Source organism: Drosophila virilis, chromosome 3 (genome assembly GCF_030788295.1).
Source record: "Drosophila virilis strain 15010-1051.87 chromosome 3, Dvir_AGI_RSII-ME, whole genome shotgun sequence".
Classification (NCBI taxonomy): Eukaryota; Metazoa; Arthropoda; class Insecta; order Diptera; family Drosophilidae; genus Drosophila; species Drosophila virilis.
The window spans coordinates 20081168-20100894 of record NC_091545.1 but is presented as its reverse complement, the minus strand read 5'-3'; the positions used below and the strand labels follow the sequence as shown (position 1 = coordinate 20100894).

At 36.8% G+C, this 19727-nt stretch overlaps 2 protein-coding genes across 6 annotated transcripts in view; one reads left to right on the top strand and one right to left on the bottom strand.

The window, feature by feature from the left end:
* S1P (membrane-bound transcription factor site-1 protease) overlaps positions 1–8349 on the top strand; it is a 16894-nt gene extending 8545 nt beyond the window's left edge. The window contains exon 6 of the mRNA XM_032434315.2: positions 6170–8349. Coding sequence (XP_032290206.1) covers positions 6170–6177 — 8 coding nt within the window. The 3' untranslated portion in view covers positions 6178–8349. The remainder of the gene's footprint in view (positions 1–6169) is intronic.
* kug (FAT atypical cadherin kugelei) overlaps positions 1–19727 on the bottom strand; it is a 22122-nt gene extending 2395 nt beyond the window's left edge. For 3 of the 5 annotated variants that reach the window (XM_070207770.1, XM_002047976.4, XM_070207773.1), the window contains exons 1-18: positions 19552–19727; positions 15048–15923; positions 11671–14248; positions 11513–11619; positions 11243–11450; positions 11113–11174; positions 10497–10652; positions 10037–10409; positions 8971–9979; positions 8722–8907; positions 8426–8600; positions 8083–8345; positions 7228–7945; positions 6982–7165; positions 6438–6878; positions 5903–6303; positions 5526–5834; positions 65–5357 (exon numbers count right to left, since the gene is read on the bottom strand). In XM_070207770.1, coding sequence (XP_070063871.1) covers positions 65–5357; positions 5526–5834; positions 5903–6303; positions 6438–6878; positions 6982–7165; positions 7228–7945; positions 8083–8345; positions 8426–8600; positions 8722–8907; positions 8971–9979; positions 10037–10409; positions 10497–10652; positions 11113–11174; positions 11243–11450; positions 11513–11619; positions 11671–14248; positions 15048–15893 — 13309 coding nt within the window. In that variant the 5' untranslated portion in view covers positions 15894–15923; positions 19552–19727. Of the gene's footprint in view, positions 1–64; positions 5358–5525; positions 5835–5902; positions 6304–6437; positions 6879–6981; positions 7166–7227; positions 7946–8082; positions 8346–8425; positions 8601–8721; positions 8908–8970; positions 9980–10036; positions 10410–10496; positions 10653–11112; positions 11175–11242; positions 11451–11512; positions 11620–11670; positions 14249–15047; positions 15924–18407; positions 18828–19551 lie in introns of those variants that run through there. The other 2 variants (XM_070207772.1, XM_070207771.1) reach the window with 2 other exon arrangements.

Sequence of the window (19727 nt, the reverse complement as noted above, 5' to 3'; positions counted from 1 at the left end):
ACATAATCTTCATTTGGTAAGAAAACTGTTTGTTTCATTTATGAATATTTGTATGAATACTAACCGTTATTCAGCCTATTCTCGTTAAATGTTTTTAAGTGTATTTGTTCGCACCACTCCTGCTTATGTCCGCCGTCTGCGTCGATTAAATTGCTCGGATTTATATTAACATGCTGATTAGTTCGATTTACTTTTTGATATTCGAATGGTATATTTTCAAGCTCATCACCAGCGGAGCCGTAACTTCGTAATATATCTAAATTATTTACAAACGTTGTATTACTAATAAATAGGCTATCGTTTATTGGAGGCGAATAGCTTATTGGTCGTTGGCTGATTTCTAAATTGCTTATTTTAGCGTTCGATTTGCAAAGATTATCTTTGTCGAGAAGTGAATTAAGGTTCGCCTGCTTAAGTGAGTGCTTATTTTTAATTTTTTCGTTTCGATTTCTGGCGCTTGTAGACGTGTTTCTTTTAAAAGCAAAACAGACCAACAATATAATGATGATAATGAGTACTGTGGTGATGCCGGATATTATTCCACTTATGTGCTCAATTGAAAAGTTCTTCAATTTGGTAGAAATAGAATTCGAATAAAGAGGATCTCCGCAACTTGCACCAGTAAGAAACGAAGGACATATGCATCGAAAACTACCAGCTTCATTGATACAAGTTGCTCCATTTCCGCAGGGTTGGTTGTCGCATTCGTTTACATCAATTTCGCAGTTCGGTCCAGTAAATCCTCGGCACATGCAATGGGACACACCGTCGCCTTCCTCGCATATTCCGCCATTTTTGCAAGGGTTTGGTGTGCAAAACTTTCCATATTCACATCTCTTTCCAGACAAGTGTATCGGGCAAATGCATGTATAATTACTGGGCAGTTGATTTTCACAGCGACCTCCGAATAAGCACGGCGCTGAGGAGCACGGATCTAAATCAATTTCACATAATTCACCAGAAAAGCGCGCATGGCAAATACATTTAAAGTTATCATTTCCAAGATCCCTGCAAATGCCGCTATTCAAACATGGTTGAGTACCACAAACGCCCAAACTGACCAGAACATTAGCAGGATCACACTTGAACTCCACATTTGTAAATCTCTTTAGAGCTGCAATAGTGCTGCCTCCGGAAATGTATAAAGGTAATGGTTCCATGGCAATTTTAATGTTTGCCATGCAGCCAATAAATCCACGCTGAATATCTTCATAGCCAATGATTGATGGATGCGGTCGAACCTCTGCTCCCACAAAGATATCATTCGACTGAATATTCAATATGCCATTTACTCCTGGAGCACTGCCCTGGGAAACATGTTTGTTATCCACGGTTAGCTTGGCACTGTTGAGAGTTCGTTCCAAGGTTATGGTATGCCACGCGCCATCGGATATATAAATGCTTGATACGCTTACAACGCCTTCTCCTGATCCCAAATCGAATTTGTATTTTACAGCTCCGTTTACAAGTTCCAAGACATTGTAATCCACTTTTCCGCTGGCATATAAAAGTGTACCGCTTTGTTGTACTGTCCTGATTTGCAGAGAGTAGGCAAACTGATTTTCTAAAATGTTTTTGGCCTTTGCTTTATTTATCTTGTAATGAGCATAACTTTTGCCGCCAAATGAAACGGCTGTTGAAGAGAACGCATCGCAGGTGCCATTGTCACACTTTGAGGATTTGATTTCGCAAAATGAGCCTGAGTATCCCTTTGGGCAGACACATTGGTATCGAGTTGCAGACTCTGATGGCAAGCAATTTCTCTGAGGTGGACACGGTTCTGAAGAGCATGCGTTGACCGTTTCATTGCAAGTTTTTCCATCAAAGCCCGGTTTACACACGCATTTGTTTATCAAATTATATGAGGGCGCAGCGAAGCTTATGACATCCGTGTAAATTGTTGTGATATTGTTTTTCTCCATATTTACCAATTGTTTACAGACTCCATTCACACAAATGTTTTCTTTGGTTTGGCAAAAGCTTGGCAAAATTTCCTCAATTATTAGATTGGATTCGTTTTCAATTTCAATTTCTTTACTGATAACAGATAAGCGAATCTCATCACTGCTTATAAAGGCGTCTGCACTGGGAATTATCTGTTGCTTGTGAACTGCAAAGACGACGTTCAAGTCCGTGGAATATTGGTCTCGATTTGCCAAAGGATTGCGAACATGCTCTTGCAAAGATATTAAAATCACGTCTTTTTGCCGGCATCGCATCACGTTTCGTATAGAACGAATGAACCCTTTCCTGTGACTTAGTAGGAAATCTGACGCAGCAATTTTACTAAATCTGATTACTATTGCTTCTTTGACCATATCCATCGTTATAAGTTCGACGTTGATTTTCACAGTGGTGAATACGGTAAATTTTCCATCGGTTACGGACACATTTAGTTTGTATAGACCAATATCCAGATTGGAAGTAGAATAAATTTCACCAGATTTATTGGTAATTCTAAATAGTTTTGAAGTTTGATATGTTTCTTCAATGGTTGAAGCTACAGCAAATGTTAGTTCATCATATTGATCTTGGTCAGTGGCATAAACTTTACCCAAAAATGCTGCAGAAAATTCATCTTCAAAGGAATTGACAGTAATCTCTAAAGGTGTTAAAATTGGCGGATATTGACTTTCCTCAATGATTTTTATCGTCACCCACGTATCCGAGTAGAGTGGAGGCGTGCCATTATCAAAAACACGTATTTGTATTGTAAATTTATCGCGTAATTTGTGATTGAAGCGCGACGCTGTGCTTAGCGAGCCATCCTGCTCCAGCCGAAAGAGTCCTCCCTCATTTCCAGACCGTATATCATATGTATAAGGTATAGAGTTGGGTGCTTCGTCAGCATCGGTAACATCGAATCTAATAAAAACATAGCCCAAGGGCCGATTCTCTTGTAGGACTACACTGTAGTTTGCTTGCGAAAAAACGGGTGCGTTGTCATTCGCGTCCAGTACAGCAACATTGACTAGTACACTGTCGCACCGCTCCGGAATTCCCAAATCGCAGGCCTGCACTTCCAGTGCATAGTCCGAAATTGTTTCACGATCGAGAGGCCGTGCCAGGCTTATTGTTCCATTGCTGATGTTTATGCTGAATTGACTTAAGCTATCACCTTTCACAATATTGTATTTTATGATGCCATTTAAATTGGAGTCCTCATCAGTGGCCTTTACATCTATTATCGGCACGTCTATATTAACATCTTCTTTCACACTAGCCCGGTAATTATTTTGCGTAAATGTTGGAGTGTTGTCATTAACATCATCTATAGATATATTCACATAAGCAATGTTGCTTAGTGGCGGACTTCCTCCATCGATGGCTTGAACGGTAAGGAAATAAAATTTGGTTTTCTCATAGTCCAGTGTACCGTTGACCCATAATACGCCCGTACTGGAATTGATGTTGAATTTACGTTGTTCATTGCCACTAATTATATAGTATGATATTTCAGCATTCACGCCAATATCCTTTGATGTAGCATGAACTGTACAAACGTCGAATCCTTGTGTGACATTTTCATGCACGTGACTACTGTACTGCCGTAAGCTGAATTCCGGAGGATTGTCGTTTATGTCCAAAATGTTTATAACGATATTAGCAACTGAAGACATTATTGGTTTGCCATAATCTTCAGCTATGAGTGTTAAATTATATATTGAAATGGTTTCACGGTCAAGATTTTTTTCCAGCTTTATTATTCCGGTTGATTTTGATATTTCAAAATAATCACTATTTGTGCCAATCAATGAGTACTTAATTTTCCGATTTATGCCAAAATCTTTGTCAGTAGCATGAACTTTCGTAACCAGCGTTTGTAACTGCGCATCCTCTTGTATGCTTACTCTGTAATTGGGCATAGAAAATATGGGCGCATTGTCGTTTATATCATTGACAGTAATTATTATCTCAGAAACACACTCTCTAATGAATTCTTTGCCATCCTGAACGTGTGCCAAAATTTTATACTTTGAAGTTCGTTCTCGGTCAAGAAGCTTGGCTACCTTTAGAACTCCACTCTCTTTACCCATAACAAAGTCTGTTGAACCCTTGCCAGATATGTAATATCGTAATTTAAAATCAGTACTCGAGTCAAAATCCATTGCTTTTACTTCAACTATTGTTGACCCGATCGCGATCGATTCATTTATCGTAATGTGATAACGAGGTTTTAGGCAGTAAGGCATATTATCGTTGACATCCTTTATGTGCACCTGAACATTGGACATGGCAGTGAACTTTCCATCTGTTGCTAGGATGCTTAAGTTGTAAAATGCAGTTTGTTCTCTGTCGAGAGGTCTGGATATAAACAACTCTCCTGTTTTACCAATTTGAAATTGCGATTGACTATCTCCAGAAATTATATAATATTCCATAGTTTGCTTCTCACTATCCGGATCTATAAGCAACAAATTTTTTAGAACAGTTCCTGGAAGGGCGTTTTCTGAAATAGAAATCGTGTCATTGGGTAATTTAAACTGCGGTCCGTTATCATTGTAATCAATTATCTTGATGGAGACTGGAACTTTTGAATCGTGTTTAGGATGGCCGTTGTCTGTGGCAATTACTTTCAGGTTGAACTCTGATTGTACTTCTCTATCCAAGGAGGACAAAAGAGTGATCCATCCAGTATAAATATCGATGTCGAAAACGTTTCGTATACCGTTTGATTCATCATCAAAGTAGTATCGTACATCACCATTTGATCCAGTATCTTCATCAGTTGCAGTTATTTTTAATATGGACGCTACTTTATCAGTATTTTCCGCTACATCCGCATTATAAATTGTGTTATCAAATTTGGGGTAATTGTCGTTCTCATCCGTAACATGTATATAAACGTCTGCATATGCATAAAGAACCGGCAAGGTCATTGTTTCGGCTACGGCAACTAAATAGTGTAATTCATTCTGTTCACGGTCCAATGTTTGCATAAGTATCAATTCTCCATTCTCAGATACTGCAAAAATTGAGTTTTCTTCTGATGTCGAGAACTTTAATGAATAATTTCCATGCACATTGAGTTTTGTTAACACAGTTCCCGGTGATGTAGATTCTATTACTTTAAGAATGATGTGACTTTTTTCAAAAACAGGAATTATCACTTCAGTGTCGACTATTTCAAGAGAAACCGGAATTTCGGTATGCAATGACGGTTCTCCAGAGTCAGAAGCTCGCACGAAAAATTGGAATACGCCATTCTCAAATTTCTGTGGATCACCGATAAAAATCATATTACCATTACTTTCATTTAAATAGATTTTGTGCTCTAAAATGGTTTTCATTGAGTCAGGTACGATAGAATATTTAACAGCGCCATTTTCATGAATATCTTTATCCATGGCTCTAACCTAGAAATTAGAAAAACATAATTAGACATGCGTAATTACTTTATGGGTCAACAAGGAAATGCTCCTTAGTCGAGAGACCGCTTGATAGATACCCTGTTCTACACAATTCGTTACAAACTTATTAAATTATAAAAATCTTTTAGTGTGAACATATATATATATACTTACTGTCAATACTGTATCATTAGGTTTAATTGAGGAGCTTATTACAATTTTATATTCTTTTACAAAGAATTGCGGGCTATTGTCATTAACGTCTTTGATTGACACTCTCAGAGTTGCAAAGCCAAATTTACTTCCGCCATCAATTGCCTTTAGTTGCAGGACGTATTCGTCTTTCAATTCACGATCAAATGCAACTTTTGATGTAATTGACCCAGTATTGCGATTTATTTCAAAATACTTTTTCATCTCTTCAGACGCAATTTCGTAATAAACACTGGCGTATTGTCCAAAATCATTGTCAATTGCTTTGACCTGTAATACAAAGTGCATATTTAGCAAACAGGAAACCGCATTTTAATCAAGTGTAAGAATTGACGTACCGTGATTATTTCATGTCCATGCGGCATATTTTCCAATATCGATGCTTTATACACAATTTCTTCAAACTGTGGACTATGAACATTTTCCGGAACTAACGTAATTTTTAACCGTGCAAAGCTTGTATGAATTCCATCGGAAATTGAAATATTCAAAATTGTGTTGGGCTTGTCGGTGAAATTCAACATATTCTGAAGCGAAATAATTCCGCTTTGCTTATTGATGCTGTACGTTTGTAAATCGTTTCCATCTACAATTTTGTATTGCAGAAAATTAATGTCGGATATATCATCATCAAACGCTCTAGGCAAAGCGACAAATTGACCACGAGTCGCTGCTACTGACAACTTTGTATTGAAAGATGGCTCAATAAACTTCGGTGAGTTATCATTCAGATCTTTAACTGCAATTAAAATAAATTTAAATATTGCAAATGTGGCTTGGGGTTTCATAATCTATCATATAGTTGTTAGAGAGACGTTACAACTATTGTCTCCGTCAATAACATTTAAGAACTGAAAGTTTTATGTGACTTACCTCCAATAAAAACATTGCATTTCGAAGACAACTGCGGAGAACCATGATCTTTGACGTGCACAACCACATGATGGTGGGTTTTCAACTCATAATCCAATGAAGTTTTTAGGTACAAATATCCCTCACTAACGTCGATGTAAAACGTATCGGAATCATTGCGACCATCGATGGATTCAATAAAATATGATAGCTTTCCATTTGCACCAGAGTCCCTATCAGTTGCATTTATTTTTAATATCTGTGATCCGAATGGAATATTTTCCGGCAAAGTTATGTTATAGTTATCGTTTTCGATTTCCGGATAACAATCATTGACATCAATTATGGATATGGATAATAAGACATCGGCATAAATTCCAGAAATACTATCAGTTGCTCGGATTGATATTTCGTGTATATTCTTTTCCTCATAGTCCAGCTCGTTGACCACATACAAAGAACCTGCAAATGCCATAAGAATTTATGTATGAGTGCACATTTTCCAATTTTTAGGGATACGATTGCCAAAATGCAAGTAGCGATAAAACTAGGAGGAACTATTTACCTGTTCTATAGTCAATTTCAAAATATTGTTCAGCATTATCAGAGGATATTGTGTAGATCAGTTTCCTTTTCAATGGGCTTTCAGCTTGGATGGATACAAACAAAGCCGTATACATTTCAACATCCTCCTTTACGCTAACAGAATAAAATTGCTTTTCAAATATGGGCATGGAACGGTCAATCACCTATTTAATAAAAATTAAGCTTTCTTATTTTATTTTTGTACAGGTTTTTATAGCTTGCGTACCTTTATTTGAACTGGAACTTCTGTACAGCAGGAAATTACAGCTCCATCGCATGCAGCAACTGTTAATTCGTATTTTCGATTATGACCTTCGATACTTTGCTTAATTGACAGCTCGCCAGTTTTTCTATCTATTTTGAAAAGTTCACCGTTTCCTTTTTTGAGCTCATATCGAACTTCTCCATTCTCGGCACTGTCCAGATCTATGGCTTTCACCTTCATTATAATTGTTCCCTTCGTAAAGCCAACCGATACAGAAGCGTAATATGGCATGTTCACAAACATGGGACAATTATCATTAATGTCTTGCACAGATATATAAACTGAGGTGATTGCCCTGCGAATGCTGGTATTGTCTCTATTAAATATAGATGATTTCGCTTCAACAAAGATCTTATACATATCCTGCACTTCGCGGTCAAACATTACTCCAGTAGTTTTAATAGCTCCGGAAGTGATTCCAATTGCAAACATTTCTGTCGGATTCAGAATTCGGTATTCAACATTTTCGTTTAATGTGTTTCCAACGACATTTATCAATCCTATTGTCGCAACTTTGGTGGTATTTTCAAGAGCCGAAAACTCGTATATTTTCTTTTGAAATACGAAATTTGAATTAACTATTGGTTCAACTTGGATATTTACGAGTAGAATGGTAGAGTACAATCCATCAGAGGCACGTACGTGCAACATGTATTCATTGCTTATAAATTCATAATTTCTAAAACAAAAATTAAGATTTCATATATTAAGTAAGCAAGGTAGAGAGTATTTAGATATCATCGAGGGTTATAAAGATTTGATTATCAAGATTCAGTACTTATGGGAAAGTATGTAAATTAAAATGAATAGAGTTACCTTGTCGTTAATAATCCTGTGATTGGATGTATTTGGAAGCATTCTTGGTTGTTTCCATCAACAATGTCATAACGAATGACATCGTTATCGGCATCAAATGCAGCAATACGGGCCACAAATACATTTTCAAACGTTGGCAGAAACAAAGTAACATTGAGATCTCTATCTTTAAATACAGGTGGACAATCATTTACATTACTCACGAGAATTATTACGTGAGCTTTTGTATTCGAGTGTAAGTTGGGTTTACCCATGTCATTTACCTATGAAATGTAAAATTGCACGTTAAAACCAAAGCTTAATTTAATTTAAATTTACAATCTAGTTCATGTAGGAAGCTTACCGATACAAAAAATGAATAATTGGTCTTCTTTTCATAGTCTAGACTGCGTAAAATTTCAATAGCTCCTGTAGTTGAATCGATTTTAAACATATTTTTCGCTAAGTCATCAAGGATATTGAATTGCAACATTCCGTTTAGTCCGACGTCCGCGTCAAATACATTCAGTGTTAAATGACTAAAAAAGAAATATTTCTTTTAATATGCACGTAGAGTCAAAACTTGCTTAGAAGGACTATAAATGTAAAACACTCATAAATTCGTGTCGACTTTTAGGCTACAAGCATATGATTCCTTACCGTTTCTTCTTATCGTCAATTATTTGTACATATGAGCCCAAGCTGGCAGCCTCTGAAACACGTCCTATATATTCGCTCTGCAGGAATTTGGGAACATTATCGTTTGCATCTAAAACATGAACTATTAAATTTTGGCGAGAAGACTGAGAAGCCATGTTGGTTCCTTTAATGGTTAGGTTGAAAATTCTAAAAGTCAAAAATATATATATTAAGAGAATTATTATATGCAAACATTAGTTTAGTGCTCACTTGTTTAACTCATAGTCCACATTGGCGTTGATAGCAATTACACCTGTGGACGGGTTAATCCGAAAGCTCTCGTTAATGTTACCATCAATAATATCAAAGAATATTGATGATGAAGATCGTGCTTCAACTTGAGTTACAAATGATCCAATACTCAGGTTTTCAAACATTTCCAAGGAAATAACATCGGCAAAAAACTTAGGAGGATCGTTATCAGACATGGTAATTATTATATGAACTGGCACTTGAGATGACAACGGAGGCTGACCCAGATCTACAGCTTTTACTTGTAACATATATTCCTGCATTTTATTGATGTCCAGGGAGGCGGCCAGATATATAATTCCAAATGTTGAATCAATTTCAAACATGCTTCCCACGTTGCCGGTAATGATAGAATAACGTAGCTCAGCATTTTTGCCACTATCTCGATCAATGGCTGTCACTTGAACCAGTTTGGAGCCTATCGCAGCACTTTCGGGAACTTTACTTTGTATTATTTTTGTCGTAAACTCGGGATAGTGATCGTTGTGATCATGAACATTAACTATGATTTTTGCATAGTCCCTCTTTCCCGGCGTACCTTGATCTTTAACGAACGCAATTAGAATATGTTGTGAAGTCTTCTCGAAATCAAGTTTCTGTGTAACTATTACATTGCCGCTAATGGAATCTATGCGAAATAACGTTAAAGATGATGGGTCTTGTGTAGCATGTAGTTGGTAAAATAACTTTTTATCTTCGTCTCTATCAGTTGCATGGAGTTGCATAATGACGGATTCCTCTTCAATGTTCTCAGATATATTAACGTGATATAACTCTTTAGTAAATTGCGGAGCATTGTCGTTCGTATCGACGACTTGTATGAATAACCAAGTGTGTGCTGCATTTGAGCCATCAGTTACACTAATAGACAGATTGTAGGATGTTTGTGTCTCATAATCCAAAAACTTTGATAGTAGCACATTTCCAGTATCTCTTCCAATGTAAAAATGATTCCCTTCGTTTCCACCTAAAATATAAAAGATTGAAATAAGCTGGAAAATTAATTTATTCACACATCACTTACCACTTATATTATACCACAACTGGTCGTTATCTTCATCAAATGCTAGTATCTGGGTCACCAGGAAACCAGGTTTATCATTTTCCGTCAGATCTACAATGTTATTTATAGACTTCTTCGCTATTGCAGGAGGGTTCGGAGAATTGGAAGCTACACGAATAACACCTATATTAACTAGCGTGGTTTGGCTTTTCTTGGGGATTCCATTGTCTTCAGCCTTAACACTAATTTCAAATTCAGAGTCTGGCTCTAGTGTCTTTGTAAAAAAAATATGTCCACTAAAGCTATCGATACGGAATTTATTTTTTTTCTTTCCCGATTTTATTGAATATGTTATGCGACTATTTTCACCGTCATCGTTGTCAATTGCGTGAACCTGAAAAATAGAAATCAGATTCGTTTCGTAAATATCTTTGAAATCTAATAATCTAATAAGAGATGAACTTAAGCACCCTATACGCACCTGAAATATAGATTCGTTCATGTTTGTCGTTGAAGGAACTTGAACTTTGTAAACACGTTGATCAAACACTGGGCTATTGTCGTTTATGTCTAAAACGGATACCACAACACGCGTGGTAGACGTCAATATGGGAGATCCGTTGTCAGATATAGATACCTGAAAGACATAATATTTGGATTTTAACAAAGATTAGCTTAAGCGAACACTAAGTTACTTTATGTGTTTCCCTAAAAAAAACAAATTAAAATAGGTTTAATTATGTATGAGTATGTTTGTCAAGAGCTTGCCAGAATAGATGCCTTTCAATCCTGGTTCAAGTAATTGCTTTCAATAGAAAACAGCTTCCGTTAATGATTATTCTCCTCCCAATGATTAATCTTCTCTCTTTAAACCATCATAAATTAATGCTTGGGGTAATACTAATTTACACATTTAGGCACTCGGAATTGACTCTACTGAGTAGAATAGATAGCATCCTTTTTTCGCATATTAAACCTTCTATCTTTATTAAAAAGATAGTCTACTATTAGTCTTAGTCGTAAGCCATAACACTAAATTCCTCTATCTATATAGTTTGTATATCTGATTTTCCTTATTATTATGTTGTATAATTCACCTCCAAAATATGTTCTGATTGATTCTCTCTGTCTAGCTTTCGTTCCGTCGTTTTAAGCAATCCTATAAAAAAAAAGAAATAATTTATACATTAAAAATGATATTTATTCTAAATTCCTGGCTGTACTCACCTGTATGCGGCTCAATATCAAAGTATCCTACATGATTTCCGGAAGTAATACTGTAGGTAATTGTTTGTAAAGGATCAATGTCTGGATCTATTGCTCTGAGTTGAATAATTTCAGTTTTTCCGGAGGTGCCCTCAGTCACGTTTACATAATAGACTGGCTTGGTTGTTAATGGAATGTTATCATTTTCATTTTCAACCTCAATATAAACCTAAGAGAAGCAAAACACTTTTATAATTTATCCAAGTTTTATGATTATTAAAAAATGCTCACCTTGACACAATTACTAAGTGGCACTATCGCATTATCCTGAGCACATAAGGTCAACCAGTAAAAGTTCTTCGTTTCGGCATCAAGTTGGGTTAAAGAGTGAATGGAACCTGAGGAAGAGTCTATTTGAAAACCAGTTGCTTCAATTTCTTACTTCATACCTTGATCATTAACAGAGAAAATCCCTAGTCCATCTCCGCCAGTAATTGAATAAGAAATCTTAGCATTTATATCCATACCGTCCATATCCCTGGCGGTAATGTTCATGACCAAAGTGCCTTTGGGCATGTTCTCTCTTATTTTACCCTCATAAGCAAAGTCATCGAACTCTGGAGCGTACCGATTTTCATTGACATCGATAATTTCTATTACTATGGGCATGTCCGCTGTTAATGAAGGAACTCCACAGTCTATAGCGCTTATTACAAGGTTGTGCACTTGACGATTTTCATAATTTAAATAGCCTTCGGTGCGTATGGCACCGGAGTGCTTATCAATTTTGAACAGATTCTTATCCTGTGTATCCTCCTTGAGTGAGAAAAGTATTTCTGCATTTTCACCCATATCCTTGTCAATTGCTTCGATGACAGCCACAACAGTACCTCGCGGCACATCTTCGCGAATTTTGAACATATACTCCTGCACCCCGAATATTGGGGCATTGTCGTTGACGTCGTCCACTAAAATATATACAACTGCTTCTGCTGACAATACAGGATCTCCACAATCTTTAACAACAATGTGTAATTCATATTTATCTGTCTGCTCGCGATCTAATTGCTCACTCAAAACAATACAGCCAGTAGTTTTATTAATAGTAAATTCTTTAAATTCGACAGCTAAGGTATATGTTATTTCAGCGTTTATTCCCAGATCTGCGTCGGTTGCATGCACACAATAGACGACACTTCCTTTTGGAGCATTTTCTGTTAGGCGAAGAGTGGCCAACGATTTTTGTAGGACGGGTGGATTATCGTTTGCATCGGTTATTGTTATGGGTAGTATTTTGGAGTCCGATTTGGTCGGGTGACCTAGGTCATAGACGGTTATATTTAAAATATATTCACTTAAGCGTTCTCTATCCAAGTAGCCAATAATCTGTAGCTCGCCACTGTCCGGATCAATGCGAAATACCGAATCGTAATCGCCGTCTGCAATCGCGAACACAAGTTTTCCATTATATCCCAAGTCTCGGTCTCTGGCTTCGATCACAGCTACCGTTGTTCCCAATTGAACACTTTCGTTTAGGGTCAGTTCTTGAGGAAAGTTTATAATTTCAGGTTTATGGATATTTTGGCCATATCTGCTAGGCGTCAGTGCCAGATCGTTTACTTCAAGGAACGAAACATTCCGTACGTTGTTTTTCTCAGCCAAGGCTAATGTCTCCGCCAGTCTTCTTGCTACGCCAGTTTCCCGACACTCGAATGTCCCGTATCCGTGCAATAAATTGATGTGTTCCCTTGTATAATCCATATCAAGATGTACATTGATACTCAGCTCATCTGAAAAGTGAGTTCCATCTGTGGCCGACACTCTTATGACTCGATCGTTGACAGCAACATCCATTAGATTGCAACCAATAGAAAAGGTTCCCGAGTTTGAATCCAAATTAAAGCAGCCATCTTCATTGCCCGATATCAAGCGATATGATATAACATCTCCCATATCCAGATCAATTGCCGATATCGTGAACACTTCAGAGCCAATTGGAGCAGATTTGATTACTTTTCCATAGCAGTTAACTCGCTCAAATTGCGGCCTATTGTCATTCACATTCTTAACAATAATCTCCAGTGCAATTTCAGTTTGCCTTCTATATGGCAATCCCCAATCTGAGGCGCGTATCAGGAGCGTATAGTTTCTGCGCATTGTTTCGTAATCAATTAGGTTAGTTGTCTTTATAACTCCGGAAAAGTGGTCTATCTCGAATGGAACTTCATTTAGATTTGCTATGCTATAGGATATGTATGCATTTTCACCAGAGTCTCTATCCTTTGCTGTGAGTTTTGTCACGAATGAGCCGGCTAATTCGTTTTCATTTATATATATGACTTTGTTCATATTCTCAAAGATTGGATCATTATCATTCATATCCTCGATGGTGATTTTCACTTTGGCTGAGGATTGCTTCCGCGAACCAACGTCCGCCTGGTCTATGGCAGATACGGTTAGTGTGTAACTGGATTTCGTTTCGGCATCAAGCTGCTTTTGTGTATACAACATGCCGGAATCCGGATTTATGCGAAACTCTCCGCCTTCGTTGCCACCTACTACTTCCAGATAAACCAAAGCAAATTTTCCCATGTCGGGATCGCTAACCTTAAGTCTTATAACTGGCATGTTGATCGGAGCTGTTTCTGGAATCGAGACTTCGTAAATTTCCTGTGTGAAAATCGGAACATTTTTGATTTCCGGCAGTATTTGAATCGTAACTGTTTTAAATGTAAATCTGGAAGGTGTGCCAAAATCTTCGGCTCGCAGTGTTAAGTTATAGGCAAAGTGTTGTTCAGCTAACTTTGCCAATTTATTCAGTTCAATATAATACTCGTCTCTCGTCTCTGCGGGCAATAACTGAAATGTACCATCTGGATTGCCGTCCAATATTTCCAATTTCTGTATCTCTCCATTTTTACCAGCATCCTTATCATTTACTCTCACGATTCCGTAAATCAGAGAACCGGAATTTGGTATCACACTCGAGAATGTTTTTGCATATATTTCGGGTGCGTTTAGATTAACCTTAAAGTGAAATCAAACAATTAACATAATTCAGAATATATTTACAAACTAGAACTATTGTATGGTATTGCTACAAACGGAAAATTCTCTAGCTCTCTAATAAATAGACTGGGGCAAACTTGAGGCCTGTTGCCAGATAAGGAAGAATGTATGTAAAGTCTGCTAGGGTATTTCGTAGTCGCTTACTACCAAATAGAGCAATCTTAGTCTTCTGTTTTATTTTGCGATTACCCACAAATACTCAAATAAAACAAGAGCGTTAACTTCGAGTTGGAAACTAGTATTATTCATTCAAATATTTATTCACCTTGATTCATAAAGCATTTTTTTGTTTTTTGCAAGCGTTTTTAGTTATTTTTCCTGCTGACCCAATCACTGTTTGTCGTAAAGAGGAACGATTTGAAATTGAAGTCTTGTTTTTTGATGACACAGTTTGTTCCAACTAGCCAAGTTGGACCTAAGCTGTTCAACGCCGGGTAATACTTGCTAGTATAGACTATAACAACAGCTTCTCCTGCTAGCATAGACATGCATATAAAGGGTTTACTTGCATTTTGAAAAGACTTCTATGATCTAGTTTGGAAAATATTCAAATTTCTGGAAGTCTCTTTTTTGTTTATGAGTCACCGAATTGGAGATACCCTGCACCTTACTCCATTACAACTGTAACACACATCCTTTCTGTCTTACACAGACGGCCTTTGTATACTGATTGTCTTAGTATGATGGAAAGTAATAGTAAAGCTGTAATATCTAAGCGAAAGGAGATTAATATGAGTACTTAATATTGACCCATTACCTGTTTGACAGTTATGGAAACTCTCGCTTTGCTGGCCTGATGGTGCTGCTGGTTAATGGCAGAGCCTCTGTCATTGGCCAGAACCGTAAGCTCATAGTGTGAATTCTCGGCATAGTTAAGCTGCCGCAAGATGGTTATATCTCCAGTGGTCGGGTGAATGGCAAAGCTTTCGCTGTCTATTAAGAAACTATAATAGATTTCGCCATTGATGCCCAAGTCGGCATCATCCGCAATAACTTTTAAAATACTGTGGTGTTTGGGTGTATCCTCAGGAACAGTTACCGCATATTCAGTTGGATAAAATAATGGACTCAGGTCGTTTCGATCCAGCACCTGTACATGAATCGCCGTTTCGGTTTCATAACTTGAGATGTTCTTGCCGCGCGCATAGCTAATATGGGCGCGTACTTTCAGATTATATTCCTCGGTTTTTTCTCTGTTCAGGACGACATTGCTGGTTCGTGTGCGAATACTTAAGAAGGCAAAGTTTCCGACAAGTCTTTCTTCGGCCTTAAAGAGCTTATCCTTATCGCCGCTTATTATTCTATATTTAACGTCGTATTTTGCGTCAACCGTAATTCCGGCCAAGTCCTCATGCAATACGCCTTTAGCGTACGTTTTGCCCAAACTGTTCTCGGGTATCGTAACATTATAGACCTGATGGCCAAAGTCGGCCCTTTTATCAAAGTGTGAACTCTGATTATGGATTGAGCTTCCATCGCCGTCGTCCGTTGAAAATGCAGGTTGAATTAGGCAGATAAAACTTATTAGTGACGTCCACTGAAGTAAAAAGGCTTTTTTTCTCTTAACCGTTTGGGCATAATTGTTTAAATGCATATTAGACATTAGCTATTTTTGTCCACATGGTATTCAGTCCTGAAAATAAATAAAAATTAACATAACGTACACATTTAAAGCTCTGCTTTAAAACTAGTTAACTAAGTAGTTCTTATAAAGTTAGTTGCTGTATGTTTTGTGGCGAATTAATTATTGCTGCCAGTGCGAACCCAGTATTTAAATTATTTTTGTCACTATGAAACAAACTCTAAACCAAAATCAGTTGCGCCAACAAGTCAGACGGCCCTAGTCGGGCATACCCGACTAACAGGTACCTTGAAATCACGACCGAGCTTAAGTCTCTCCATTTTTCTTCTATACACAATATTGCAGCTACTTCCCTTCCCATTTTTTTCTTTTTGTGCGGATATCAAGGCATAAATGTGGCATCTATTTATACAATAGAAAAAGTACAGCATAGCATTTTTTAAGGAAACGCGAGAGCCTACCGACTAAAGAGCTCCTAGCTCTCATAAGCCTTAACAACGCGTACTATATCTGTTTCGTAGAATTGGGGCGGATTATCAATTCGTAAAGGCTATAGCTTGTTCTACGTTCAAATTTCAAGTTGTATTAAAATTTTCCGGGTATTTACGGAGCAGCATCAATTTATCCGGCTGTTGATGCTCAGCGATGACGGAAGTCGAGATGCCCTTTCTGTCTGTTACATACACTTCCATATAGCCATAATACCCTTTTGACGTATTGTCGGTAGTTTCGGGGCACATGGAAAAACCCCTTACATCTTTTGCTTAAATTTAGAAGATTTCTCCTCAATCTGACTATTAAAAGAGTGCAAAGAGTGTTGTTAAGACTATAAATTTAAATCATATTCTTTGAAGAATTTCAAGTTGTGATAAACTAAATGTCTGTCAATGTTAAAACTTTTCCCTTTATAAACAATAATAACTAGGCTTAAATATATCGCATATGGTTTGGCACATTGTCAAATATTTATATCATACAAAATTCACAGTGTAAATATTCTTCTTTCTTTTTTTGTTTACAAACACAACTGCATCGGCTTACTATATCGAATCCCAACTGAATAATTATACCAATACTTTTTAAACAAGTTTTTGTTTTGTCCAAACAAAATATTTTAGGGCTACAAAAACTTTTTTTTATCAAAAGAAATAGAAGAGTTTTTCAATAAAAATAACAATTTTGTTTCGACTTTATAGATAGAATATAACTATATGATATATGAATACGATATTCACATTTTCCCATATGTAGGTCGATCTTTTTTATGCAAAGTTTGGTCAAGTTATAATTAAAATATATAACTTTTAAAAATTCCTATGGTAGTTACATATAAGATATAGACATATATATATATAGTTATTGAAACAGACTGTTGGTCAAGACTAATTTTGATATCTTTACTTTATGAAATCTGAAAAGTCGCCAAGGATATAAAAATAGATCTGATATAGCTGCATATGGGACATCTAGGTAGACAGATTTGGCTGGATCGAAACGGACATCTTTTATCTTTGCGAGACAGTAAATTTTTGTACGCTCTTAAAGAGGGGATAGATTCAATATTGCCTTCATATAAAGAACTACAATTTGTTTTTTGAATGAGAATATATATTAGCCGCCTTGCCATATGCGCCGCATGGGTATGGCGGAAGCCCCGGGTTTCGCATAAGATTTGTTTCTTTCTTTCGCATATTGTTTACATATTTGATATAATTACGCTGTCGAGGGAGGTGAGCGCCTCGGCCTGTCGGTGGGTGGGCGTGGTAGCTCGGAGCAGGGAATCTCTCTAGAATATGCTGTTGCGCACGTAAGAAACACGTTAGGAGCGATAAAGAGGTGTATAGATGACTAGATCGACTCGTCTATTGATGCTATTCAGAATTTATGCCCATAAAAAATAAGCTTAATTCTGCTTTTTGTTTACATTTGCGAAAACCCATTATATCCTTCTTATCCAGGTTCAAGGCATAACTATTATCAATTATATTCTTAAATTATCCAAATAGCAAGTTTTCGATCAAAGGTTTGGTTCAGGTTTCGGTTCGGTTGCAGCTAATCCGGTTTGAGGTTCTGTTCATGGTAATTATAAGGTTGGAATCCGGGCTTCAAACCGGTTCGATTCAGAAATCGGTTTGCAGCCTTGCTTTGCACAGCTTTGTTGATTTATCTTTATTCAGTTTGTGAATATACAATTTTTGTTTTTATAACTTAATCAACAAGTTAATTGCTTTTGACATTTGATAACACTTTTAACAGAGTTTAATTGCAAATTTGTAGAACCCTCTTCACTTTATCAAAGCTATCTAGTAGCAATTAGTTTTGACAAATACATTTTGAAAGTCCTCAGATGTTGCTGTGCTGAATTCGGAGGAATTTTTTGGAAGCAGGCTACCAAAATATATATAGATATGTAGCTCAGGCTATGTTATTCTCACTTCACAAAAACCATGTTAAATTATTCAGGGCTTTACATATTGGATTCTCTCCTCGCCAAAAAAAAAAAATGCTTGCACAGAAATAACAGACCGAACTCACACTAAGTTGAAATGGTAGAAAAAAGCCCGATCACAGGTATGACAGTTTGTTGTGAATGTTGTCATGTATTTATAAACACATACATACACACGTATGTAGCTACATACATACGCACTTTAAGTTACAAGAACGATTTTAGCTGTGCCCCAGTCGCTGGGCAAGTGCACGGACAGATGTTGCTGTTGGACGAGTTTTGTGCCGGCGATTTCTCTTTGCCGCTGTTATATTTCGTTAGGTAAGCACCATTCATTTATTTTGATAACATTTTAAGCTGCATTTAGATGTATCCATGCATTGCATATGTTAGCTTAGCTCAAATTCTATGTACGAGATTGAGAATTCAACTAATTTAATTCGTTGCGCACATATTACATATGAAATTATGATCAACTGATATGGCACACACTTTATGAATTTAACTGGATACACTGTTTACATGGATGCCTATGATTTTTACATTTTTAAATAATTTGTTTAACACTTCTTCGAAATATTTACAAACAAACATATGCGTGTCTGTATGTATGCATATGAATGGTGGGTGAATAATGTTAACACTCTGTCGCGAACGAAGTTAACGATGGTAGATCGGCAGTTATCGATTATTTACCACACACTTCACGATCTTGGCGTTGCCAGACATACAGGACGGCTTATAATATTACATGTGTATTTTATGAGTTATCACTCAAAAGAATCTTATATTTTCAATAGTGCGCTGTAATCTTTTAATTTTGTAAAAGGTTGCCCAATAATTTCAAATTTTTATGAATTAAAAACAAGCCATGTGGCAGCGGCTTAGCTTAGCATAACAGAGCTAGCTCGCACACTCACACAAGCAGAGCGTATATATATTAAGTATGTGTGTATGTATGTGCGTACAAACGAAATTAAAACAAACAAATGGCATATGCATGAATAATGAATCAAAGTTTTAATGCACTTAACGAAATATGAGAAATATACGATTTTTATTTAGATCACCAAATCGCCTCTTTTAAAATATTAGTGCAAGACAAATTTGTAGTCTATGAGCATACAAACATATTCACATGCATTCACACATACACATTTGCACTATGCACTTCGTCATAAAATGATATATACATACATATGTATGTATTTTTGAACTATATTCCCATACTTTTTAAATATTAATTATTTTCACAGAAACCACGCAAAACACATCGCTGTTGTGATTATTGAAATCAAAGCGTTATTATATTTATGTATGTATGTGTGTACGCACGCACAGCTCGTTCAATTTCTTTCAAAAGCGTCCGCGACGTACGACCGCACGTATGAACTGCGCCAGAGTGT